This window comes from Parus major, chromosome 3 (assembly GCF_001522545.3).
Source record: "Parus major isolate Abel chromosome 3, Parus_major1.1, whole genome shotgun sequence".
Classification (NCBI taxonomy): domain Eukaryota; kingdom Metazoa; phylum Chordata; class Aves; order Passeriformes; family Paridae; genus Parus; species Parus major.
The window spans coordinates 29549840-29577630 of NC_031770.1; the positions used below are offsets into that span (position 1 = coordinate 29549840).

At 39.9% G+C, this 27791-nt stretch overlaps 1 protein-coding gene across 2 annotated transcripts in view; it reads right to left on the minus strand.

The window, feature by feature from the left end:
- Positions 1-27791, minus strand: part of GLP1R (glucagon like peptide 1 receptor) — a 108784-nt gene that overhangs the window by 43155 nt on the left and 37838 nt on the right. For both annotated transcript variants that reach the window (XM_015622524.3, XM_015622525.3), the window contains exons 2-3: positions 15986-16082; positions 14652-14762 (exon numbers count right to left, since the gene is read on the minus strand). In XM_015622524.3, coding sequence (XP_015478010.1) covers positions 14652-14762; positions 15986-16082 — 208 coding nt within the window. The remainder of the gene's footprint in view (positions 1-14651; positions 14763-15985; positions 16083-27791) is intronic.

The following is a 27791-nucleotide window of genomic DNA, read 5'->3' on the forward strand; positions in this document are numbered from 1 at the left end:
CAGCTCCTACTTGGGGTTGCCATTTTCCAAAACCATTGTAATTAAAATTGCAACTTAACTCCAGCCTCTCCCATCTCCTTTCTCTATTCCTCAGCCTTCCTCATCATACTCCAAGCTCCTCTTACTCCAGCCAAGCAGAGAAGAGGGGCAGAATTAATGAACAACATCTGCTCTCAGATCTGGACCTATTGCAGCCAACAAGGCCACAAGAAGCTCTGATCAGCCTGTGCACCAAAAGCACATCTGGCCTCAACAGTCACACATTTCAGGAGAGAGGAATACTACTTCACACAGATATGGCCTCTGGAGACTGTAGGAGCAAACAAGCACACATAAGGAAGTCATTCCCACAAGCAGCAAGAGACATATCACCAGTATCACAGAAGCCATGCTCTTTCTCATCCACATGCTGAAATACAGAATAAGATTTTGACAAAAAGTTCTTGGAAAACATCAGCTTTAAAACAGAATTCTAATTTGTTGAATCTCATCACGCCAAGGCCTACAAATCTGTAAGACACTAAATACAAGCTCTTACAAATAATGGAAAAAAAAAAAAAAACCAAAAAAAAACCCAATCAATTTCATTACGAAAATCACCATCTCTTCTGTCAGGAGGCCACTAAAGCTACAGTTATGTCTGGATTTACCTTTCCATTACAAAGTCAATCTTTACACCAGTCTCAATGATTCTTACCCTCCAACACAAAGCTGGAGGGTAAGACCCATCCCTAATCTAAGAACCAAGATAATTACCCTTATATGGGTAATTTTCCCCAAGTTCTTGATTCCATTTTCATTTCTATTCCATTTTCATTGCTTGAGAGGTATTTGGATGGACATAAAATCCCTTTGACTTAAGCTTTTCTTTTCCTGCCAAGGAGCAATCCCTTCCCTTGAATATTCATTGCCAATGATACCTCACATTTAAAAAAACTTAGAGAGGCCCACTGTCATTCATCAGTCACACCAACACAATGTTTTCCACATTTTAAGCATCCTTTCATTCTGTTTAAAGGAATTGTCGGTGCCCTGCTCCATTAAGCTCCAGGACCATTATCAGGCAGTTTTTGCACGTGCAAGTCAGTTTTTTGTTTTCAGGAGAAATATGCCAATGAGCACTTGATTCTTTTCTTGCCTAATTAATTTCTGCTCATTCCAATTGTCAAAAAGCAAATTAGAACCAGAAAGTCGTATGAGTCTGGATCAGGCATCAACCAGCATTATTTTTGTCATCAAACAAGTCACGTATCCAAGTTCTCTCATAAACATTGCCCAGAAAAACTTCATTCTTATCTAAAGAATAATTAAAATGATGTATGAGAATCCTAACAGTTAACATTTGGAGCATGTTTGAAGAGGATTAAACACTTTCAAAATTCATAGCAGGGGCCCGGGTCTCTCAGGGAAAAGCTAGCCTATGACAGAAAATTCTCAAGGGGAAAGTCACCAACAAAACGTGCAAGTAGAAAAGAATAATACTGTTAAACAAAACCATGTGCATAATTGAGAAGTGTAAACTTTACAAAGATTAGCATATTTTCAAGTTAAAGTTGCATATATGAAATGGCATGAAAGGAAGAATATTCTATAATTAGACTTACATTCAAACACCTTTCAAGTCAGTCCACATTTTTTTGCAGGACTACTCTGTCAAATGAAAATATTATTAAAAAATCCAACTGCAGAGCTACTCACTTCAAGAGGCAAAGACTCAGCTGCCTTTACATAAAGCATTTACATACTTATATATAAATATGTATATATATATATATATACACATGGATTGAATTGTATCTTCACCAAAATTAACTGAGAATATTGGAAAAATAAATAATCTTTAAGATCACTATTATAACAGAAGCATATCTATTATGTGAGAGGACACATGTAGGTTGGATGTGAGAGGAGTCTTTCCCATCACCCAAGATGAAGTGCCAGGAATTCCTGAAAAGGGGAGGAAGAAGTGAGCCATATGGGCAAGTTGCTCTCCACCTATGCTGCTTAAGATCAAGCATTCATGTCTTATCACATCTTCAGGGCCTTGGGGGTTGGGAAACCCCAAAACAATCAATATTTAACTAATTAGCAACATTTAAGTAAGCTGAAAATTAATAATGCATTTTCAGCAAGGCATTTAATTACGTAGCACATACAAACACTATTGTTCATTCAGACCATTAATTAGTTCAGTTTACTCCTTGTCCACAGCAATTAAAAACTGCAAGTTCATGAGTGTAGGTAACCTGTAGAAAAGTTTGAGGTCCCTCTGTTTAAGAGTGCAGTAGTACAGAAAACAAATAAAAGCAAGTAGATAATAACTTCAGTTATGCAATTATGTAATGAGAGCACAGATGAAGTTAAGATAATTTTTAAGCTTCAAACATATCTAGCTACCTGCTAGACTAGCATGGACAAGGCACAGAGGCAGTCCAGCTCTTCCTTGCAGCTGCGACTAATGGTGTTCATTTCTCACTGAAAGGCATTATTAATTGCCAGATCAGCTGTAGGAAATGTCTAAAGCACTCACAAATGAAGATCAGCTATATTTTCTGAGGTGTGCCTTGACATCCTTGACAGTGGATTTCAAGGAATTACTTTGAACAAAAACATGATACAGTTATAACTAAAAAAGTTCTGGAAAACATACAGTCCTGCCAACTGCTCCAACTCCCACAGACATATCAAGCTGATATCCTACAGCAGGCTTGTCCAGCAGTGCAAAAACAGTAATTTTTCCTAGAAGGTCTCAGGTAACCAGATCTATACCTGACATATGAACATCATGCTTTCATCACACATATGTGCATTTTGTCATCTGGCCATATGCAAAGTTTCCTGTTCTATAATACATTCGACGTATTTTGGTAGCAGCAGGAGAAGAATCAAAACAGAGAGCTTTTCATTGTCCCTACAGAAAGTCACATCTCAGCCCAGCTAGAAGGTCATAAACTACTGTGTTATTTTATGTACCTCAATCTGAAGCAGCAGTTTATTTATAAAGCTGTTTCTTTTGCTTAACAAAATTGATAAAACAGAGAATGGCATTGCCATGTGGCCTAAAATAACTGTATGTTAATAACATCTATCTGTTATTGATTTTAATAATTATTCCTGCCAACAGCCCCTATATCCACCCTTGAGATGGGTAACATATGTTTGAGAGTTCTCTGGTATACTACTGTTATAAATCTGTATTGTGATATTGGCTTTCGCAAGTATTAGGATGAATAGTATATGTTAAATACTTTTTGGCTATGTATGTATTTTTTTTCTTGCTAGCAAGTTGTAAGCCTAAAGGAATCTCCCAGTACAAAGCAAGGAAACCCCAGAGGGCAAAGACAGTGGGGCCCAAGCTGTTATCAGTGGAAGAACAATAGAGGCCAAGCTGTTATCAGCTGCCAGGACAGCAGAAGCAGCAGCAGAAGGACGGATGTGGAGCCCAGCTGTCACCAGGGCAGGACGAGGGGCCCAGACTGTTATCAACACTGACCATGTGGAGAAGAAAAGAAACCAAACTCAAAATAATGCTCATCAGCAAGAATAATGATGACCAGCAAAAATAGTGCTGAGCAGCAGAAATAAAAACCATACAGAGCATGTTCTAAATAGGCGGAACCAGGGAGGGGAGATGCTAAATACTTCTTGAAAAAGTTTGAATATGCATTAAACCCTCACAACAGGAGGGGATAAAAAGAGTGTTCCCGAGATACCAGGGGTGTTCCTGGCAACCCTCCAGGGCACCCAGCTGTTTTAACCCTTTGCTTTATTTCCTTTGTCTCCTAATTGTCTTTTTGTTTATATTAAACTTTTTAAAATTTATTAAGTGAATCTCGTTTTTCACACTACCAGATGGAGACTGACAAACAGAGGCAGAGGTGAACTTGAAAGATTTTTTTTATTATTACTTTAAGCAATTGAAATTTCCAATTAGCTTGCGATAGCTTCTGGCGCAAGGAAATATAAATTCTGAATTGCTTATGGGTTAGCAGATACAAAGAAACATTTTTCACTGAAGAAAGGTCACACCCCTTTTCAACATCATGGAGAATTTTCTGGAAGCTCGGTTTTATTAAAGCAAAGAAAGGAAGAAATTGAATAAATGTCTAATCATCTTCAGAGTATCCAATATTTGAAGTGAAAGTTGTTTTCTTTCACACAAAAAGACAAGCAGGCACTTTAACTATACACTCACAAGGACATCTGCTGTCTTGCTTTTAAAAGACCATCTCAAACTGCAAAGCTAGATGATTAAACAAAAAAATGAGAAAGATGAAACCAGACAAGGTTTAACTTGGTCCCTTAAACCAAATGTTCCTGCCATGCATATAACTTCAAAAATTGTCCAAAGGAAAACTCTCATACAAATGCCTGCTTCCTCAGCTGTAGGGTTTTCCTCAGAGCCCTCTAGAAAGCAACATAATTTCTTTTGCTCTGCTTTGCGCAGACAACATTAGAGCTTCACTCTGGCAGTGCTGCTATCCATAGGAGATTTCACAAACAAAATCAAACATATTTTTTTATGTTTTTGCCCCTTGCTGGCACTATCAAGCCAAACTCTGTCCCCAAACTCCCTCACCCTCTGAGTTTGAATAGTGTGCAAACACAGGCAAGTCAGGGAAAGGGAAGAGGACCAAGACATTGGATTTAATCCTGCAGCACAGCAGATGCCTCAGGAGCGCAGATGCTTGAACACAAGCCCTGAATGACCACATTTGATAGCAAGGGGCTGTGGGGGTTACTAAATCACATTTAAGAAAATATTATCTGCAGAAGCTTTTCCAATGGTCCAGGCACCCAAGAAGCAATGACACAAAATCCTGCTGAGGCAGAAGTCTACATGTGATTCTCGCCTGGGTCACAGTATGGCATGCCACAGATCCAAAGCACTCATGGCAGCACCTTGACATACATTACAAGGTTCTGTTTCCTTTCTCAGCCCTTCTCCTTGGTGGGCACAACAATCAGTGATGGATTTATTTTGGGATCAAATGGATTAATTTTAACACTTTTGGTTTTTCTGGTGCATATCAGGGAATAAAATCTGCAATATTGCTGTACATGATATCATTAAATTGTGTAACTGTGTAAATACAGTTACAGCTCTTGGGAAAAGAAAGGCACCACACAAGAAGGAAGGTATTAATACATTACTTAAAGCAATAGGACTAACTTAGACACTAATGCTGGGTGGGAACTGTGCAAACAATTTCCATGATCTGCACCACAGTAAGGTTTGTCTATATCTCATAACCCTAGGGAAATTTCTTTAAACAAGCATAAAATCCTCGTGGTAAAACTGCTAACCTCTGATACTTGGGAGTTCCAAGGTAATACCTCACTTCCACCCAAAGCCTCATGCAGAGCCCTTACCTAAAGACACATCAGGAAAAGAAGTTCTGCCACCAGAGAGAAAATGGGTAATGCTGGAAGAGGGTCTCAAACATAGGTTAAAGCAGGGGGAAATGAGAAAGATCTGACCTCAATGTATCCTTGCAACTGATGGTACTCTGGAGCAGCAACCCAGTCTGATCTCTGCATTTCCACACCCACACATGAAGCTCAGCACATACAATCTCTGTGACTGGGCAAAATTATTGAGTGAAGTACAGCTGTGGTGCCAGATATCTCCAAGATTTAATCAGGCTGATTCCATCTCTAGTAGCTAGAGGCAGTCACAAGGTTACTACCTGAGGTCATCTGGTATTCCTGCTGGGTTAGTCTGCCACCAGAGAGATCTTCAGGTCTCTCACATCACAGGCTGGAAACCAATATTGTTTCTAGGGGTCCCCAGGATATACTTTACCTGGTGATCTGGGAGAACAAAGAAGCAGGTGTCACCATTGCAACACCTAACATAGTAAAGAGAGGATAATACAGATAATAAAGTGAATTCTAGGAGACAAGTGATTCAAACAAAGGTGAATGACAATGGAAGTTATTAGGTAAACAAAGAAAATAATTCCAAACTAGGAGAAAGGTATATTGAGAGAGCATAGGGAACTACAAAACCCTGAGGCTTCATGGACAGTATCAATTATGGCATACAAGCCATCTGGCCCTTTACCTGGCACAAGAAACATTAGAATTTAATGTGATCTTGGTAGTGCAAAAGACCTCCAAAGGCCCATGTATGGTTTTTCTGGAAGACTTCATAGTAATACAGCCTAATTTATAGGTCTTATGCCTCCCTCCAGGACTGAACAGAATCCAATGCACTCCTGGAGCACAGCTTCTGACTTAAGTTTCCTTCAAAGAAACAGACACCAAAGCTGCTCAAACTAAATAAGTCTCAGCAAGCAGCACAATCAGGGATTGATTCACAATTCACTACTGGTGCCATATGATGTGCCATATGATGCCAACACAGATAGAGACTGGCTTAAAACTAATTCAGGTGTCAGACTCCTCAAAACTAGAGACCAGTTCTAAGCTGAAATAAAAACTTTCAAAGATTTCAGATTTTGAGTGGAGATCTGAGCAACAGTCACATTCGTGTTGATGCAAGATGCTGCAGCCAGCCTTGATGCAGTCCAGTGCATATAGGAGCAAATGGTGCGGCTACTGTTCACATAACTCTTGTCAGAAACTAGTACCTCTGGAAGGTTTTTTTAATTAAAAAGGATTTAGTGCTAATAAACAATAAAATATCAGAACCCCCAGAGGAGGTGTAAGCGCAAGATGAATTGTGCAGCTCCACAGTTTCTAAATCCACATGGTGTTACTGGCAGCTGGCCCTCAATTATGAGACAGTAACAAGAAAAAAAAGCACACAGCCAGTGACAGAGAGGCAGGGTGCCCATTGTCCCTTAAAGGAGCCCCTACTGCTCCCCTCTGAGCTTCTGCACTGATTGTACTTTGAGACAGCTATGGCCCCAGAACCTGTCATAATCTCTCCAACTACAATGTGGATAGCAAGGTGTGCAAAATTTACCTGGTGTAACTTCAGTGCTATCATAACCTGAGTGGGCTTCACTTACAGAGGCAAAAGCTTCAACTCTGCCAGCCAGAAGTATAGAAAACTTGCCATCAACAAGCTCTGGCTGTGGGCCAAGATCCGTACTGGCAATTTGCAGAACAAATTCATTTAACAATAAGCTCCCTCCTGCTACTTCAGTATCTCCCCACAAAGACCTGCCCTCAGTGAGAATTGCATAAGAACAAATAAAAGCCAAGCACAGCTCTAGTGAAATAGCTTGCACAGATTTGAGAAACTTCTGTAGTTTGCTCTTTCAAAGATGTATAAGCAGGCCAAAAAACACCTTTGCCTTGGTTTGGTTTTTTTTGGGACGGTAGGGAAGTAAGGCAAGCAAAAGTTAAGCATGTGCTTGTTTTGATAGTCTATACATTTCACTTCATATTTTCAAAGCATTTCAAAATAACACTTGAAAACCAAGAAATCTTCCCAAAGAGAAAATTTAAGAATTTCCCTACAGAGCCCTGAACATAATACTTTGACCCAAATTAGATTCTCTTTCACATTACATTTGCCTCAATGATCCTGCTTCCTGCTGTCAAGAAGCAAGAAAGTGCTCCCTCACTACATGCACAAAGCTATTTTATGTGGCTCTCAAGGGATACAGATGACTTTATGAACTCCTGCCATGTAGTTGTAGCCCAGCAGCGTCTGGGCTCCTCATTTGCTAGGATACCAACCCCTGTGCTGTGAGACACATCAGCTGCCTATTTCTCATTCCAGTGAAATAATTTAACCTGCATTGAAACAGAGGCTACCCTAAACCTCAGCTACTTTGGTTTTGGTGGGATATTGATTATCCAGATACCCATAATATTCTTATTTCACAATTTTCTTATAAGAAAATAACAATAACCAATATACTTGAAGCAGATGAATGCTAATACAGCTGCAATCACATCAAGCAGGAAACTGATCTTCATGAGAGAATAAAAAAAAAACCCAAACGAAATCCAACCAAACAACAACAACAACAACAAAAAAAACCCCAAAAAACCCCAACACCAAAAAACCAACCAACCAGAAAGAAAACCCCACATCTCAGTTGGGTGAAATTTCCAATCCAAGTTTTCTGCATAACTACAGATGGAAAAATTAGTGAATACTCACTATCTCAGTGCAACCTATAATAAAAAAATTCCTTTAAAAAATCAGGTTTAGTTTACTTGCCTGACACAAAAAAAGTCTGTAGCAGTGTAGACATACATGGTTTCAAGCATAAAATCTTGGTCTAATGTTGTGATCTTTCTTCTGTTCAATTATCGTGAACATATTCCCAACCCTCAGGGTCCATCCTTGTACACAACATACCGATACTGACTCTTTCAGGAATGTTGACACACCGGCTAGGTAACACAACATAAAGAAGTCTCAGCCTCAGCATTTCTAAAGAGATATGACAGGAGTGGGACAATATTGATTGTCTCTGCTTTATTTTATAGGCTACCTTTGCAGGCAGCATTTTCAAAAAGGGCTGAAGATAAATGTTGCAATCGCAAGGGAAGTCATCTTGTAAGGAAAAATCTTGCAAAGGCACATATTCCTTAGCACAAAAGATCTGTAAGCCCATTCTGCATGGATTTGTCTGACAAAAGGCTGGTCTTGGGTCTCTGCATGCACACAAGTCTGAATAGGCACACTAGCACTGAACACCAGATTAACTCTTAAGTTCCTCAGTGAACAGATCCCCATCTCCCTAAAGTTGCTCTTGTACCCTGAGATAAATGAGCAATCCAAAGAACTGGAGAAGCACTACTGCTGAGCCATGTCCAAAATGCAGACAGGCATTCAGAAGCCACCACATTAATTGAACAAGAAGAATGTCACACCTCAGTGAACAACTCTTTAACATCACGCAGGGACAAGAACTGACTGACATCATCTGCAGTTGGACTAGTGACACAGCACATACCTGCTGAGCACATAAAAAGTTCTTCATACCATTTCCAGCTTGCCACTCTTCTAGGCAACCTGCTGGGCCACATATGCTGTTCAGGTTTGCAAAAGAGAAGGCTTAAGACTGACAGCCACTAGGATAAGAGTGGTACACAAACAGCAAAAGCTATTAAAGCATAGTTTGCAAAACCTGCAATTCCCCAAGGAACGCTCCTGCTTTCTAAACATTTACCATACAAATTTGTCTCCCAAACGCATAATCTGGCTGGACACCAACAGAAATTTGTAACACCTGACAATAATTGGTTATCAAGATTTATCTTATAAAAAAGAAATAAACAGAAGAGAATCACAAAACAGTCAGCATTGGATTTAGATTCTGGGTATTTCCTAATACAGCAAGTAACTAGGGAAACTTGCTCAGGCTCATGTCTAGTCAGGCTATGATCATCTTCAGTGACAGAGACTCCACAACCTCTCTGTGTTACCCATGCTAGGTATTTGACCAACCTCACTGTGAAATAATTACATTTAAAGGAAATTTTCTCTATTTCAATATGTGAGCATACACATTGATAAGATTTCCCCTGAGGCCTTCTCTTCTCCAGGCTGAAGAATACCAGTTTTCTCAGTCTCACCTCATAAGAGAGACACTCCCACTCCTCAGTAAACTTCACAGTCATTTTCTAGACCAGCTGAACCAAGTCCATGTCTCTCATACAGGGGAGCCCAGAACTGGACAAAGCACACCACGTATGTCACCCCCCAGAGCAGAGGGGAAGGATCATCCTTCTGAGCTGCCACTAATGCTTTCCTAATACAACCCAGGAAGCTTTTGATGTCCTTTGCCTCATGGGCACATTGCTGTTCACACTGAGTTTGGTGTCCATCAGTACCTCCAAGACCTTTTCTGCAAAGTTGCTTTCCAGCCAGTCAGCACTGATACACACAACTATTCCTTCCCAGGGGTAGAATTCACAGAATTCCTGTCAGTCCATTTTTTCAGCCTTCTGTCTAATCCACACTTCATCAATTTGCTATCAGTGTTATAGGAGCCTGTGTCAAAAGCCTTACAAAAGTCAAGATAAACACCTCCATTGCTCTTCCATTAGCCACCAGGCTAGTCCTCTTACCAGGTTCATCATGCATAATTTTACCTTCATAAATCCATGCTGACTACTCCTAATCACCTTCTTGTCCTTTAAGTGCTTGGAAACCATTCCCAGGATTATTTGTTTTGTTACTTGCCTGGAGACTGACCGGCCAATCATCAGTAATTCCCCAGATTTGCGTCCTTGCTCTTCTTGAAGATAGTGGTGACAATTGCAGGAATCTCCCTCAAGTACCATGACCTTTCAAAGATACTCAAAAGTGACCTCACATTGGTATTAGCCAGCTCAATCAGCACTTGTCAGTACATCCTACCAATTGCTGTGGACTTGGGTATACTACATGAAAATGTTCCATATTCTGATCCTCATCCAGGTTAGAGTAAGTCTTCATTCATCCCAACTTTACCACTGATCACAGTGGCCTCAGATTGCTTAAGCTGAGTTTTACCAGTAAAGGCCATGGTGAAGGCAGTGAGTGCTTCAGTCATTTGCCCATCCTTCGCCAAAGATTCTCCTGCTGCACTCTGCAGTGGGTCCAAATTTTTTTCTCATATCTGTTTAGAAGCCTTTTTTGTTGCTCTTCATCTCGCTTAATTTTGGGTGGGCTATGGCTTTCCTTTAATGACCAGTATATGCTTCCTGCTTCCAGCTCTACATTTTTATACAGAAGTGGTTAAGTCATGAAGAAACACAGACTCAATGCTTCCTCTATTTGAGCGCCTCATCATAAGCAACACTTGGTTTCAAGTGACTCAATTCAGTTCCCAGGGATTTCTGGGGGTATACCCCAGGAAGCTTTCTACAAACTTGAAAACCTGACTCCTAGTCAAGGGAGCAGCAGTCTTAAATATTTGAGTATGCTTGGCTGAAGTACTTCATACTTGATGATGACCTGTTGGGATTATCGAGACACAGATGCCTGAGAGACATTGTAAAAGGTGTTTTATTTCATAATCAGTCTCATGGAAGGGTGAGACATTAAAGATGTTTCATTCAACACCATCACATCAGAAGCTGTATTAATTCTAGTTACAATGCCTTTTATAAATTTCTTAGCCAATCAACTACTTCCACAAAGCTCACTAATAACTTTTTACACCAATCATTGACTATTTTGCATTACTTGACTCTGTCGCAATGCGTCTCTTCTTATTCAATCATATAATGCAACACAAACCTACATTGATACATCTTAAGCTTCCTACTAACTCTATAGCAGGTTCTATTGTTAAACTTTAAAATTTTTCACTATATTGCTCAACATATTTTTTGCTTACATAAAGCATATTTCTACTTGCATAAAACATATTTCTGTTTAAACCATAAACCCACATTCTTGCTTCATGTCTGTGTAACTTTATTGTTCCAAATATTCAAGCCTTTTCCAAGGTCTTAGGTCAAACTTTGTATCCATATCTATCTCTATCTCTGTACACACAAGGCTCTGGGAGCTTTCTGCGACTCCTTTTCCCACAATGACCTTCCCTGAATATGTTTTGGTACTTCCCAAACAGTGTCTCATCTTTTCCTCCTCTCCATTTCCAGTGGGTGATGAGATGGAAGCCCTGCAGTGCTAGAACCTATTTCAAGTTCCAAGTAGGGGGCTAAGCATGAACAAGTAATAAACATGCTTTAGTGACCACTCTAAATCACAGGGTGTTCAATTTTCTACTGCTCTAGATCTTCTATTATAAAGACATTACCTCTTCATCACAGCAGCTCATTAACATTCACTTTGAACATGACTCCACAAGATGTCATGGAATTCTATCAGGTCACAGTAATTTAGGCTCCTAAAGTGCATACCTGGCACTGATACAAACTTCTTATTTTATATTGGACAGTGAAAGTCTTCCTTGTTCCATTTTTATTCCTCACCGGTAAAAGAGTTTGAGGTATATGCACAATTTGCTCAACAAGGGTTCCAAAGGTTTAAAGATTTTCTGAAGTGTTTCGCAATTCTCCCTAGCAAGGCATTTACAGAATGAGGCACTTCTCACTGAAACAAAGACCATTTTCATGATAATTAATTTTTTAAAAAACTTATTTCCAAAAGTATGAAAGATATTGCACATTCAAGTAATTTAATTATCTGCAGTATTGCATGAAACCATGGCTTTTTCCAGCAGTGGTTTCAAGAGCAGTTGGAAGTCCATGGTCCTAAAGACTGAAACCAAACAGGTTTAGAGGAAAGAAGTTGAAGTCTGTGAAGTTTCAGGTATCCAGCTGGAAAAGCATCATTGGAAAAAAATCTGCAGTATCCAATAATTTTTTGTCAAATATGAGGTAAATATTAATTTCATACATTTGAAAAAGCTTGTTTATCCATTCCAAAAGCATAACATCTTTAATAACTTGAGAAAGATTAGCAAACAGCATTTTAACTTTTGAAGTTACTTAGGAAAGCAGGCAAAGTTGAAGAGGTAACCAAAGGTGTCCTCTGCAAGGAGAGCCTGGAGCTGTTGCATGACTGGTTCCAAAGATCCACCGCAGAGCACAGCTGAGCCCCTCAGCCATGAATCACAGAATCAACTAGGTTGGAAAAGACCTTTGAGATCATTGAGTCCAACCTATGACCTAACACCACCTTACCAACTAGGCCATTGCACCTCAGGGAAAACATATGCAAGAAAGAACCAAAAACTGCCTGGCAGTGAGGGGTGAGAAAAGGAGTGTGAGAAACAGCCCTGTGCAGAGCACTAAGGTCAGAGAAGATGGAGATGGGGAGATGCTGCAGGCACTAGGGCAGAGACTTCTTCACAGGGCTTCCATGGTGGATGAGGTAAACTGACTGATGGGCTGCCAAACACACCCCTGGCTACTTTCGCTCCTCAACAGGATGGGGGAAAAAACAAAATGTAATATCTTGTTGGTCAAGATAAACAAGTAACCAGGAAAAGTAATGGGAAAAACTGTGACTGGATGTTGCCACAGAGGGGAACAACTCCAAGGAATCTTTGTGGTTGTAAAGTGGTGAAGGGCCAAGGGGTGTGGTAATGTTGTGTGTGTAAATTTTTAACCTCCCTCAGTGTTGTGGTGACATTTTTATTTAAGTGTGGGAATTTACACATACACACACCACCAACCCTTCAAGATAATGACAGTTTAATAACTAAAGCAAAATAAGGAAATTATTCACTGCCTCCCATTAGCAGGCAGACATCCAGCCACTTCTTGGAAAGCAGGGCCTCAGCATGTATAACTATTACATGGGAAGACAAGCACCATCATGAATGCCTTTACTGACTTTTCCCACTTCTTCCCCATTTCCCTGAGCTTTACTGCCAACCACATCACAGAGCAGGAATACCCTTTTAGTCAGATCAGATCAGCTGTCCCAATTATGTCACCTCCCAAACTTATGCAGATCCCCAGGCTTGCTGGCCTCAGGCACGGCTTTGAGTGAATGCTTTCATGCTGAGAAAGGGCTGTTGTGAAGAAAGTCACCTCCAGCCCAGCCAGACCCGAAATCATCTCCACCCCTTATTTCATGCTACTTGTATTATGCCCAGGTCCCACACTACGCAATACATTTAAGTAATCTGACTATCCCATCTCTTCTCCTTGTCATTCCTGATATCTCTCCATACCAACATAACATATTCTTCATACTTACACCATACACTTTGCACCCATCAATCATAATTATATATCCTCATTAAATAATATCCTCGATCCTTTAACAGAGACCAAAGTCAATTCTCCGCATCTGTGGGAACTGAATTAGCTGGGATCTATCACCTTAGACCAGGCTCCTGTCATGGAGGAAATAAATCTGAGGCCATGGGAGGCGGGCTGCTGGGGGGATGCTAAGGGGATGCTATACATTGTGAAGTTAACCACATCCCCAGGTCTTTAGAAGCAGCCCCTCAGACAATGTGGTCACTGTGAACATTAAACATTTGGGCACTCCATCGTACCCATTCGATTTATTCCACCACGCTCGAGCCAACCAAACTGGGGAGAGGGGTCCCAGAACCCCACCGTGACACACACCACCGGAGCTGGCTAATAAACTGTTTCATTTAGACTTCAAAGCATAGAAAGGGCTTCACAAAGAACAAGCTGTACAAATCCTTGGTTTGAAAGACAGAATGCTAGACAAAGTGATCTAGTATACCTTGCCTTCAAGCGTACATGCACATAAACGTGTAAAATCTAGGGGTGGCATCCAGTCCTTCATAGAAGAAGTCTTTGCAACCACTGAAAATGCCTTCATCTCACATCATTCTGAAAAATAAGTTTATTTCAGGAAGCAGCACAAAACACTTTCACTTTAGACTTTTCAGTCTGTATCTTCTACAGGATGATGTACCAGTTACCTTTGTTACTTTTATGTCAGTTTTCCAACTAAGCCATTATCATTGTTAGATAGCCTTCAGCAAGCACACAGAGCTAAGTTATAGTCACCACTATCTAAGCAGTAAAACCAGATGAGAGCAAAAAATACCCAAACTAAATGCAGCCTTTAATAAGTCTGTTCTCTCATTTTCATCTTCTTCTGCTAAACAGAGATAAAGAATGTATCATACTAATATCCTCCCCTACTTTTGTGTTACAAATAACTGACCGCACTCACAGACATTTAAGCCAATCTTGTCCTTGCTAAGACTGGGCAAGGAAAAAAAGATTGGTTTAAAGCTGTGCCTATAAGGAAAGGCTCTTACCTGCATTAGCCCAGGGAAGATACCAGGGGCAGCTGACATTCACATAGGTACCAGGCAGTCCATCTGGCCAGCAGGCATAATCGTCAAATGTTCTGTTGCAGAATTTGCCTTCTGTACAGAGAGAGAAAGGAGTGTCATGCCACTGCCTTGTACTAATTCAGCAAGAAGGAAAAAAGAACAGAATATAAAAGGAAATACAGACACATGCATTTAAGATCTGATGTGGAATTATATGGCATTTATTGTCATAAAGAATGAGTTTATCTTCGCACAAGAAACTGTTGTTTCAGGAAGAAACTAAAAAACAGATTAGGGTCTTACACTGAATCAATAGACAAGAAAGGAATGGATTCATATTAATTTATCTATTTTTTTACACCCTTACTTGTCACGGTTTAAAATAATTTTTGCTATAAATACTAAAGATAATAAATAATTCCTCAGAATGGTTCAAATTCATGCAGTTGGAAAGTCTACCCTAATATATAGGGCCACCAATGAAATACCCACACAAAACCATAACTTTGCATTACAGTTTAATCAACATGAGAATACTTCAGATTCATTAAACTGTCATTCTTAGAGGGCAGCATTCAATTGCTCAACAGAATAATGTAGCAGAGGGAGATGAATGTGTCCCTGCCATTGTCATGACCTACTGCTCTCACTCTGATATAATAATGTAGTTAAGACAAGGAATATTAACAGTTTTGAAATAATTCTTCACATGCACAACTTTCAACATCTTCATTGTGTCCCAAAAGCACTTGAAGCAGAGGAAAGGCAGCATGGTGTCCAATGGGAAGCATTATTGACAAGTCACCACTTGTCCTCTAAACACAACAACACTGGCACGTCACAGATGCTCTCAGCATATTACAGCAGCTCAAACACTAAAACAAGCTACATTCTCCTTAAGTCACTATTTTTCCAAAGCCATCTCAGCATTTTACAAGGCTTATAATAATTTATACCAGCTTTACAACCTACAGATTCCTAGTTCAATGTGAACAGCATGGTCCCAGACTTCCTAACACTTTGACCCCTAAAGAAGTTCCAGGTCTATTACATTAGTGGCTGTTTGACATAGTTACAGCTACCACTTGCCACTGCATAACACTCTGGACCTAAGGACAAACATCTTTACAATTCAATTGTCCCATAAAACGCTTCCCCCAGCAGAGGGAAGAGTCCCACAGAGAACAGACAGGAGCAAATGGGATGAAGAAGCAATGGACCAGAAAGAAGTATTTTCAAGTTCATAATCATTCCCTTGCTACTGTTATCATGAATTTTAAAAATTAATACAGCCAATCCTTACCAAATGAGCTTACCTGGAACAATGGGGGGTGTCTCATATAAGTATTTCTGGCACTGGAGCTGATATTCCTTCCATTTCTGCACAACCTCAGAGAGGGATCCATCTGAACTCTGAAAGAGAAATCATGACTCTCAGACATTGCAAGGATTTAAACCACAGGGTTTTTCATCCAGAATGAGTAGGTGAGTGTGAAAATTACTACAAAAAGCTAGAACAGCACTGCTTATCACAAAGGGTACAAGATGATGCTATGTATTTGCCTAATTTTCAAAAATAACCAAAATAACAACAACAAAATCCCTTCTATTTGCACCACAAGGAAACAAAAACCCCACAAACTCTACTGTTTCCTCACTGAAACCCACACTGAGATAGCCTTGCTCTCTTGAATACTCCTCAGCTGTGTGATTTATTATCTCATGAAAAGACAGGGACAGCAGTAAGTCCTTTATTAGTAGTTTTCTTTCCAACAGCAGCATTTCTGCTTTCCCATAAAAGAAAACAAGCTAATCACTGTATTCAGCAGATATTCTCCAAGCATTCTTCTAAAATGTGGATGAAAGCTCTTCCAGACATTTTTTTTTCTCTGATGAACAGCTTTTTCCTGCATCTTGCATATTTTTCCTGCAACTGCAGAAAGATCTGGAGCCTTCTTTTTGCACATTTTGATAGCCTGCAGGCCCCACCATCAGCTATCCCAAGTAGTGAGGAGGCAGGGGAAAAATATGTACAAACATGATCTGAGGACAAAGGAAATTAGCTGTTATTAGAGTGAGCAGCTAACTCAGGGCTGGCTGCTCATTCAGCAAGCAGACGTCCTACGTGGCTCACAGAAATCCAGCTTTACTCACTGCATTTGAGACACCACTCCTTATCCCCCCTCTCTGTATTTGTATAAACAAAATTTAAATATGCAGATCAGGAGGCTGTAAGTGATCAACAATGCAGGTAAGACAGCCCTTTTCCAGAGGAAGCCCCATGGATGTCTCAGACACACAATCAACAACATGAACATGGTATAACACACTAATGCTGCTGAGTGAAAGGAAGTTAATTTAATCCCATATGTCAGTCGGTTTATTTAGTGAAGCATGAGGGTAAATAATCCTTGCAGTTGTACCCTCCCAGCTTTAACTGCTGATTTTTATTTTCCACTTTTGATTCTGAATCTTTTCCGGGTGGTTAGAATAAAACCAGAGTATGGGAAGAATTATTTTAAAACTAAGGAATAATTGTTGTGAGGTGCCTCAGGGAGGAAAAGATTTAGTTTCAGATAAGCATTGTTAATGTGAGAGGCATGACTGTAAGCCAAGCTAGTGTGAATTTTGACCTCCTGCTTTGGAGGATGGGCAATGTGAGCCCTGGATGAAGTTACCCCATCCCAGACCTCTTGGGAGGAGTGGCCCAGAAGTTCTGATTGGGTTTGAGTCCCTGGGGGTTTCTGCCTTGTTGTGTTTCTAGTGGTCCCTAACCCTAAACTCCACCCTCAAAGGTGGAGACCCTCAAGGGTTCTATCCCTCAAAACCCCTCACCCTGCCTTTGTTTGGGGCTCTGTGTCTCTGAATGACAGTTTGTTCCCACGCTGAATAAATGGTTTCATGAACAGAGGCCCGTCTCGTTGGTTACATGCTGGTTCCCAGAAACTGTATCTTCCCTGGACATGATCCTGCAGTTATGGACTGCAACAATAATTTTAAAACTCTACTGCATTTCAGGAAAGTCAAACTGAATCTTGTCCACTACAACCAATATGACTAAAATTTAGATACCAATGCAATCACCTTGGTATAAAAGAACAGAAAAGACCTCTCAAATCCTCTTCTTTTATATATTTCCAATTAAAAACCCATTTGAAAATAAATAAACCAAGCACCATATGCATAATGATTCTGCCTGGATTAACCCACTACATTTAATTACAAATATGGTCTTGATACTACAACATCTAGTAAATACCTATGTTGCGTTTCAAGATTAAGTACCTATAACTTGTAGCGAGGGCCTCGCAGCCATAATTCTAGAAGAATTTAGTCGGCTCCCCCTGAAATAAAAAAAAAATCACAAGGTTGTGGATCTTGGAAATTCTGACCCTGTTAGCCTGATTTAAATCTGGTTATCTATGCCAATAAATGCTGCAAAGTCTGTATATTGTAAAACAAATGGATTCTACTAAATGGAAAAACAAACCTGTAGCATATATTCAACATAACTCAAGAGGAAAGAAAACATGACCTAAATTATATCTCCAGGTGTGTGTAGAGAAACAGATCAGTAACTAAAATGCCATTTACATAGCCATGTAGGCTGAATAGTGAGAGATGACCTGAATACAGAGAGAGAATCAGTTTTCAAACTTAAGTTCCTCTCAGGCTGTCTTTATGAAGTGACTTTTAGGTCATATATCTTTCAGATTAGAATGTCTTGGGTTGCAATGCAAAATATAATGAATAGTATGTATTCTACTACCATTTGTTAAAACCAGGTGGGACAGTTTTCTTTATCTCTTCCATGACTTATCCCTCATAACTGGATATCTTCTGTTAATGAGCCAGCTGTTAAAACCAAGTGTGGCAGTTTTCTTTATCTCTTCCAGGATCCATGCTCTCTCCAGGGACGTATCTTCTGTTATTGAGCCATTGAGTCAGTCACTGTATGACTGATAAAATTGAATCATCCTATTGTGAGATGCTTCAACCAGGGGGAAGAGCCATTCCTACCTGAATATAATCAGAGACTTGGAACACCACAGTCAATCTTTCTCCACTGGATTCCCAAAGAAAGACTGGACCCATCTACACCACCACTGGACCTTCAGAGGAAAACTACATCCTTCTGCAAGTTCATTGCTTCAACAGAACTTATCTGTTCTGTTGAACCTATATCTGTTGAACCTATCTATCACTCCAGGAAGACTGCAGCCATGATTTAATCAGAGTGCTACCAACACCCTGACTAACAGGGTGTCAGGTTGTATTCTGACTCTGCTAGTAGGTTTTTTTGTACTGCATTTTTATTTAAATTTTCCTAATAAAGAACTGTTATTTCTATTCCCATATCTTTTCCTGAGAGCTCCTTGATTTCAAGATTATAATAATTTGGAGGGGGGTGGTTTACATTTTTCCATTTCAAGGGAGGTTTCTGCCTTCCTTAGAAGACACCCATCTTTTCAAACCAAGCGAAATCAAAGAATTATTTAAAGATCTTCATTTTACAACAGTGGTTAATTGAAGTTACACAAGACTGTTTCACTATCCTCTTATCACCAGGTTAACACTCTAATAAAGGAATTAAAAGGAACATTTTCAGGATGTGTTCTTAAATTATAATTCAGTATAATTTCAGACTTTACTAAGCATTACACATCTGCCCAAAAAGTAACTGTTGATCAAGCATGTTGATGACTACATCAAGTTAATCCAAATTTAGCCTTTAAAATCATTACAAGATATGGATGCATATAGAGTTTCATTTAGAAACAATACCTTTTAAAACATCTTGACAATATCCTAAAACTGCTTACACTAAGAAAAGTAGCTCTTTTGAAGTCAAGAAGCTTTAAAGCAGTTTTTCTAAATCAAGCTTTCATCTGTTGCCTTCATGAATGCAGGAACCCAGCTTTAACTACAGATTAAAAGCCAGCCTCTATCCCATAATTAAATGAAAAATTAAAAGCATTCTACTTATTCTACTTATACTGGTTTTTCATAATGTGAGAAGGCAACTCTAAGGAGATTAGCAAACTGTAAGAGTGAAATAATTAGACAAGCCGTTCTGTGGAGACGACCTATTTGGTAGACAGTTTTCTATAATCTCGTTTGTTGCAATGTGGAGGGAGGCCAGTCCTCCAAAAGGCTTCCACCTTGAAGGTCTGTTCCCTAGGATGAAACAAAACTGCTTAGTCATGGTGACTAAGCTATGGACACCTTCCTGCTTCAGGACCCCATGTTATCTCAATGTAAACTCACCCAATGAGTTGGAACTCATTTTACTCCAGTCTTAAACCATTGGTCCTTTTCCCAATTCTCCCCTTCACTGTAAAACCCCAGCTTTTGCCCAGTTCAGGGGATGTGGCCATCCATGGCCCCCTTTGTTGAAGCCTGCTAATAAAGGACTCCTTGGAATGCTACACAGTCCCCCGTCTCTCATCCATGCGTCGGCTGGGGTAACCCATGAGCTGAGCTGATGACTATAAGAGCTGGAATCACATCTAAAAGAGCTGATCATTTGAATACTCAGGCTGAGCTAGTATGGATTATCCCTGGCCGGAAACCGCCTGAGACCCCTGGATGGCTGTTCCTCATGGGACCACTATCCAGGAAGTCTGCAGCAGCTGGGGGTCAGACGAACCTCTGCACCGGCCGCAACATTGCAATAAGACACTGAAATATAAATTCTAAGCCTACATAATTTATTCTCTCTGAGCAACAGTTCACTGTAATACAGCTAAATACTTTTGTTTGTTATCAGCCAAATTGAGTTCAACTTGATTTTAATATATGCTGCTTTCTACTTCTCAAAGCTTATGGCCCCCATGAACAAGAATCACAAGTTATACAGTCACGGATTTACCATGTGAGTAGTTATTCAAATACGAGACTGTGTATTTTCTTGAGAAGTTATTTAAGTCCTTCTGCAACAAAGTACTAAATGAAAGTATACATGGCCAAGGTTCCTGGGTCAGTACCTAAAATTTGGAGCAAATGGAAAATCTATAGCTTTGTTAAACTCAGAACTATGTTTTCATTGCTGAAAACATGTAGTTGTGGGTTTACTTGGATTTTTTTTCCTGTTATATTCAACCATGGGCGGAAAACAGCAGTAGTTTTGCTGTGGTGAAAATATATCACAGAAGGATAGCAGAGGAGAGGATGGAAACACAGCTGAATGGTTAAGATGGAGAAGTCATGAATGGTGGAAAGGGCATGAATGGATGAAAGACATAAAGGAGGTGAGTGATGGTGCAGCTTAACGAGCATGAAACAAATGAAGAAAAATTAGGAGAGTCAAGAGGACAGACTGGGAGCCTCTCAGTGTATGTATACAATTAAGTGTGATTAATCTCCAGTGAGCACACTCTAAATTAGCACATTTAACAATCTGAAGACAGAATTCCTTACAAATCCCTAACATCTTCATAAGAAAGCCCCTTTATATAGCCATAATTTGTCTTCATAGGCCAGTAAGCATTTTAACCACTTTTCAACATCTTTGAAACTATTCCTGTTGAAACAAAAAACAGCATCCACACAGAACCAAGGTGATCAATGACACAAAAGCAACACTAATACAGTGAAATCAGAGCACACAGGGTATAAAGCTTCCAGACAAAATGTACCATGAAATGGAATTAAAGTGGAGAGTTCTCAGAGCTTCAGAGGCAACTGGTGACCCCTGGGATTATCTTCTCTCTTCTCCCACCACCACATATAAGGTCTTACATGCAACAGAATGAGAAACTCTTTCTTACATTTGCATTTCTTTTGTCTTTTCTTGCCTGTTTTTAAACTGAACCACTTATACTAAACTTTTTCATGTTCTTAATATTTCAGGATAACAAGCAAGAGTTTGCCTTGCTACTAAAGGCTCACACATAACACTACAATCACTGGGATGTCTAAATTGCTAGTCTTAACCTTCAAAAGCAAATGATAAGGAACTTGACATTAAAGAACAGTTTGGCACGTATGGATGCTGAATGCAAGAAAGCAGGCAGGGAGCACAGAGCCTGTGTGAAACTAAGTCACACAAGGTTCTCACTTTGGCCTGAGAAATCATAAGGAAGAATCCAAGCAGTCCTTGGGGAAAGACAACAACCTTTGCAGGTGTTGTTTAGATCCTTGTTGTTCACTTGCAAGAAACAGTCAAGGGATGTAGTACCCAATTGACCAATGATGGCGATGTGTTGGTTTAATGACCAATGAGAGTCTTACCTCTCGGACCTTCTCAGACCTGTCTGTAAATGAAGATTGAGAATAATAAAACTTGCTCTCCTGGGCAACCCAGCTAAGAGAGTCTGTGTCATACTTCGCTGTTCCTAATATAGTGCGACAGGCACGACCTTGATATTCTTCCCTTGGATAGCAATGCTGGCATATCTGTCTTGTGAGAGGAAAATTCAGATTATACTTACTGCCTTGTAGCTCAGAAGGGCACTAGTGAGTTACTCTTAAACTTCACTGTCATTTTTGAAAAGCCCAATGGAACACATTATTTCAAGGCTATTCTGCTCAGGATCAGCATATCAACTAAGTCCAAGATAGGTGAAGATTACACATTACAAGCCTTACACTCATTCTGACTTGTAACATTCTTTCTGGTATAATACAGATCTTATTATATCATCACTTAGCCAACATAAGCTATAGGTTTGCATCAATACACCAGCACAGAGCAGAGCAGGACAATCCCCACCCTTGCCTGGCTGGTGATGCTGTGCCAGATGCATCCAACGACATGCTTGGCCCTCTTGACTGCCAGAGCACTGATTACTCATGTTCAACTTTTCATCAACCAGTGTCTTTCTGTGCCACTGCTTTCCAGCATCTCATTCCCCAGTCTGTCTGTACATCCAGGGTTGCCCCATTCCAGGTGCAGAATCCAGCACTTTCCCTTGCTGAACTACATATGGTTGGTTGTAAGAGCCGACAGAGAGATGGGGACTTCAGATGGCTTTTCTTGATAATGCTGTTTATTCCATATATTGGGTTACAGCAGGGGGGTGTGGGTCGGCCTGTTACTGTTGAAGATGAATAGATCACACGGACACAGGTCGAGGTGTGGTGAAAGAAAAAGCAGAGTTTATTTTTCCTCCCAGGATTTATAGGCTTCTTACTACGGCCAGGGATTGGATGGTCAGGATAGCACTTTCTCACTGCACTCGCTATGAGAGATGCCCATCACAAGATGTGTAACAGAAAGAATGTACACTATCTATGTTTACAGTTACTGTCCTGGGAAAGTCTTTAGAAAACTATGTTAGCAAGCTCAGAAGCTGAGTTTTCAGGGCGACGTCGGCCTACAGCTGCTGGCTATATGCAAGCCACGTGTCCTGAAGCCCCTTTGGTTCTGGTTACAACGCATTATATCTCTTTCTTTTGCTGTGCATATTATTACATAGCAACCAATCAGCATCATACACAATACACATTTACATCTATCCTATCCAAACTAGAATCACCATACTATGTTAGTGACTAACTAATCATCTGAGCTAGTAATTACATGTTAAAACTTTGAAACTTGTTTTGCAGTGGAAAATTTGTTTTGCTTTGGTAAAAAACATCTTTCTGTCTATGCATTTTTACTTGGTAGCAAACATGCTTTGTTTGAAGACCACTTAACCAGTTGGACTTTAGCCATAAAACTTCCTTCTAACTGACTAAACCTTTGTTCTTTCAGCTGTTTCAGCAACAACTATTCCTAAAAACATCTTTTTATGTATCAAAGCTTGCTTTCATTTCTAGAGAACCTTCTGCTAAGCATTCCATAAAACTTTTCTGTTAAATTCTCATCCTTCCCAACAGTTGGTGATTGTCCACCACTCTGATTTGTCTATGTCTCCCTGCAGGGCCTCTCTCAAGAGAATCAACAGCTCCTCCCAGTTTTGTACTGTCTCCAAACTTGCTTAGTATCCTTTCCAGTCCTATGTCCAAGTTGTTTATGAAGATGCTGAAGAACAACAGGTCATGGACGGGGCCCTGCAGAACCCCACTAGTGCCAGGTCCCCAGTCAGATGTCAGCCTATTCCCTGTAACCCTTTGTGCCATGAGCCAGTAGCTCACCCCTCACATGATGTGTTTATTCAGTTGGGTGCTGGACATTCTGTCCAGAAGGATCCCATGAGAGAGTGTATCCAAAACTTTACTGAAGTGTACTGTACTGAACTTGGTATTAACAGTGTCCTTTGACTCACTGTTCACCCCCTGATAAAACAGTCCTGTTGAGGATAAGTCCTTCAACTACAGCACTTCTTAAGACCCAAAGACATTCTGGAAGTTTCATTCTCTGGAAGGGAGAAGGCTTTATTGCTCAACTGTCACTCTCCCAGAGATGATATTCAACCCAATTTTATAACTACTTAGTTCAACTTCTGTGTAATAAGTTAATCTAAATCCATTATGTGCAACATCTCACAGTCCATTTACTCTCCTTTGGGAACTGAAGCTATGCCGAAGGAGGAGAAGATACATCAAAAAATAATGTCTCTACTATAGATAGTTCAAAAGAAGTATCATTTAAAGGCATCCTTTTACAGAGATCATAAATTAGATCGTACTTCAGGACTGACATTAGCTAGATTTATGTATTTATCAAATTGTTTTCCCACATTACGTTGCCCAGTATCAAGTTTAATGTAGTCATTTGACATTATGCAACACTAAGTGACCCACTGAGATAAAATCATTGCTCTCAGTCCCTTTTATAAGACTGCTTGACTGATCAGACGATATAATATTAATTATGCTTCCAACTCATATTTCACAAGATACTTCATCCAGTGGTTGGATCATTCTGTACAAATTCCTCACCCCTCAGAAAAAACAAACAGGATCAAAACAACTTATCTTTCAGAGGGAAGCCAGCTTCTAGGAGTTTCTCCTGTAAATTTTTCTCTTCCTTAGTTACTAATGAACCAATTATTTCTGAAGCACCAGAAAAATTCACCTTTCAGCATCCTCCCTGCTATTGAAAAGCAAAAAATTAGCTCCCTCAAAAGGAGCTACTGAATTCAGGAAGAAACTCCCTGGTGAAACCTGCCAGCTGTTCTTCTCCTTAGGCTGCAGCAGTACTAGTACTTAGTACTTTTAAGTCCTTCAAGAAAAACAAAGAGTCTCAGGACTTCAGTAAAGGCAAATCTAGGGAACAGTGTTTCACCATCTGTCCAAACATGGAAAGCCCTCTGTTCTGTCACTGACTTTGAGTTTCATGACATTAAGCTTTTGAACTCAAAGCTGCGAGAGGAAGTTCTCATCAAACAATTATATAAGATCAACACAAAGAAAATACATCCCTCTGCCTGCCTCTTCAGAGCTGCTCAGCCCAGATTTTTTTTTCTTTTGTTTTCATTTGTTGCTGTTATTCTTTTTGTTTGTTTTAGACCAGTGGCTGAATCTCAGCATTCCTCTTTCTCTGTCTCAGCTGAAAATGACACTGCACCTCACAGTCCCTCATCCTGGCCTTTCTGCCTTTTCCTTTTCTCTTTTACACACCTGTACAGCTTCATAAAGAAGGTTTGGCTGGGCTCAATCCCACAGCAGCCTTTAATAGCATCTATAAGGGCACTTATGACCACCACCCTATTCCCCTCTCCCACCCCCTCCATTCTTAAGACCTGTTCTTTCTAGATTAAGGAAAAAAGAATAAGCACAGGCATCTCCTAAAGGTCTAGAAATGCAGAAGGCTTCTGCACAGAATCTGAGATAAGGTATTTTAAAGAACAAAACCAAAACTGATTGAGGCCTACTTCTATTTCTTGGTACTTCTGCAAAGGAAGCTCCCAGTTCAGCTGTCTGTTCCACAAATCATTCCAAATACATGAACTGTCTGAGCAGGCAGAAGAGTTTCACCCTAACCACAAGGTTTTCATTTCAGGACCAAACACTACAGGTCTGTCCTGGGATCTTTCATCTGTACTTTGAAAATAACCAGTTTTCCCAACCCTGAAAATTTTGTTTTTACAAGGTGCATCTCAATGAGAAAAATATCTCGAGGCCTTGTAATTTTCTGGATCAAGACAAAGTATTTGGCATTCAGAGACACAGATGTCAAAGAAAACTTTTGAAGACCTAAATCAACTTGCAAAGTATACAGTTGTCGTGGTTTTAAAGCAGTAACTAAAAAATTACTAGAAAACTTACTTATTTTCTTGCTGTGAGATATGGATTAGAACAAGAGTAAAACAGGCTTAAAACTTAAAAGGAATAAAGAAAGTTTATTAACAAAAACTAAGAATAAGAAAACCAGAATAAAACTTCCAGAAAACCCTTTTCTCCTCCCACTATTCAACTATTCCCTTGTTCACATGACAACATAGAGACAAAAAACCTTTGGTGTTTAAAACAGTCTCAATTCTTACTAGAGTCTTCTTATCAGTCTTTGTAGAGCAACAGAAGTCTTCTTCTGCTAATCTATGGAGTTTCTCACATGAAATCTAATTTTCTTCATACCTTTCTATTTCTCTGATGCTAGCTGCCCGGAAATCTGTCATCAGTTGTCTCCTCCCATTTCTCATCACTCTGAGGTGTGTTATGGGCCATGAGTCTAGGGATGTCATTTTTAAGGATGAGTTATTCAAAGGCAAAAGTTCTCTTCATCTGTCTCTGTGAGCCTCCCTGGAAACAGAAGTTTTCTCTTTGCCTCTACAAAGCTACAAATCTTCAACTATTAATTCTCCCTTTCTGTTCCAGCACCTCACTGTATCACAATTACTCCACTTTTTGCTCAAAATCCACACTTTGAACTACTCTATTCCTCCCAATATACTCTGTTATGAATTAAAGGAGTTTTTTCAGAACACTATTGTCCATCTTCATAGCTTTAACAGAAAAATATTTCAGCTTATTAAAGCATCTCCTTATTCTTTACTTCTGCAGCTTAATCCTTTTCTTTACTGTCTCTGATAGTTTATAAAGTCTCTTTACATGTTGATTAATCTCTCTTTCTCTCTCTGGAAAAAAATGATTAATCTGCAAGTTTCATCTGGGTAATGAAAGGGTTAAAATCTTGCCCAGGCTTTGTAGATGATTCTGTGATTTCTGCCGGAGCAGCGGCTGGAGTTGTCTGCAATGGAAGATTCTTCATGGCTGTTCTGGAGAGTGTGGTCACTGCTTCAGCCCGACACAGGTCAAGAGCTTTTTTTTTCCTTTTCTTACTCGACAGTCTCTGGTGAATTCAGTCACAGTAAAAAACTGCAGCTGAGACCGGCCTGGCCCGGCCAGAGCCCGGGGGGAAGCCCCGCAGGTCCCATCTCCCGGCTGGGATCCGCGGCAGGCTCCCATGGCCTGGGCAGGGGGATGGGAGCCAGCTAGAGCTCTGTTACTTTTCACAGCCAGGAAACAAAGAGACAAAGAAATTCCCAGGCTTAGGTCTTAAGGTGGTGTTCACAGGTTGATCTCATTTTTCAATGGTCAAAACTGCTGTCAATTCTTAGAAATTGCCAGTTGTTGGCCAGGAGAGAAACTCCCACCAGCCTCCAGCAGTTTTAACTTCTTTAGATGTTTCTCTTTGTTTTCTTAAATAGCAATCTACCACAACAGTTTCAAAATAAAGGTAATAAAGTCTAACATTTCAGCATGCTATAAAATTTAGCATCACCTTCTAGAGAAATAAATAAATTAAATCAAACTCCTGTAGGTCAATTAAGATAGTTTGAAAATGTGGTGCAAAGCTGTGTTCATAGGGTTCAAGTTTCCAATGTTTCTGTCTCCAGTGATAGACAGACCTGGGACAAGAACAGTTACCTGCAGAGCTTTTTTTGTCCCATGAAGAACTTCCCAAGGATGGAAAGATTTTTTGCTTTGGTGACTGTAAGACCCATGGATCCAGATGCTCATTGTTGAGGAAGGTACACATTTAGATTGGCAGCTGCTGTTACCAGAAAATGTTATTTTCATTATGTTATAAATGCAAAGGAAAATTCGTGATACGAATTAAAAAAGAAAGATTTATTAATAAACAACAAAGAGCAACAACAATTAAAAACCACAATAAAATAGTCAGCGCAGCGCTGGGTGGACAGGGTCTACACCAAAGGTATAGGATTCCCAAATCCACGCTTGAGGGTTTCCAAGCCTCTGTTTTTATAGGGATTTTATGTCCTC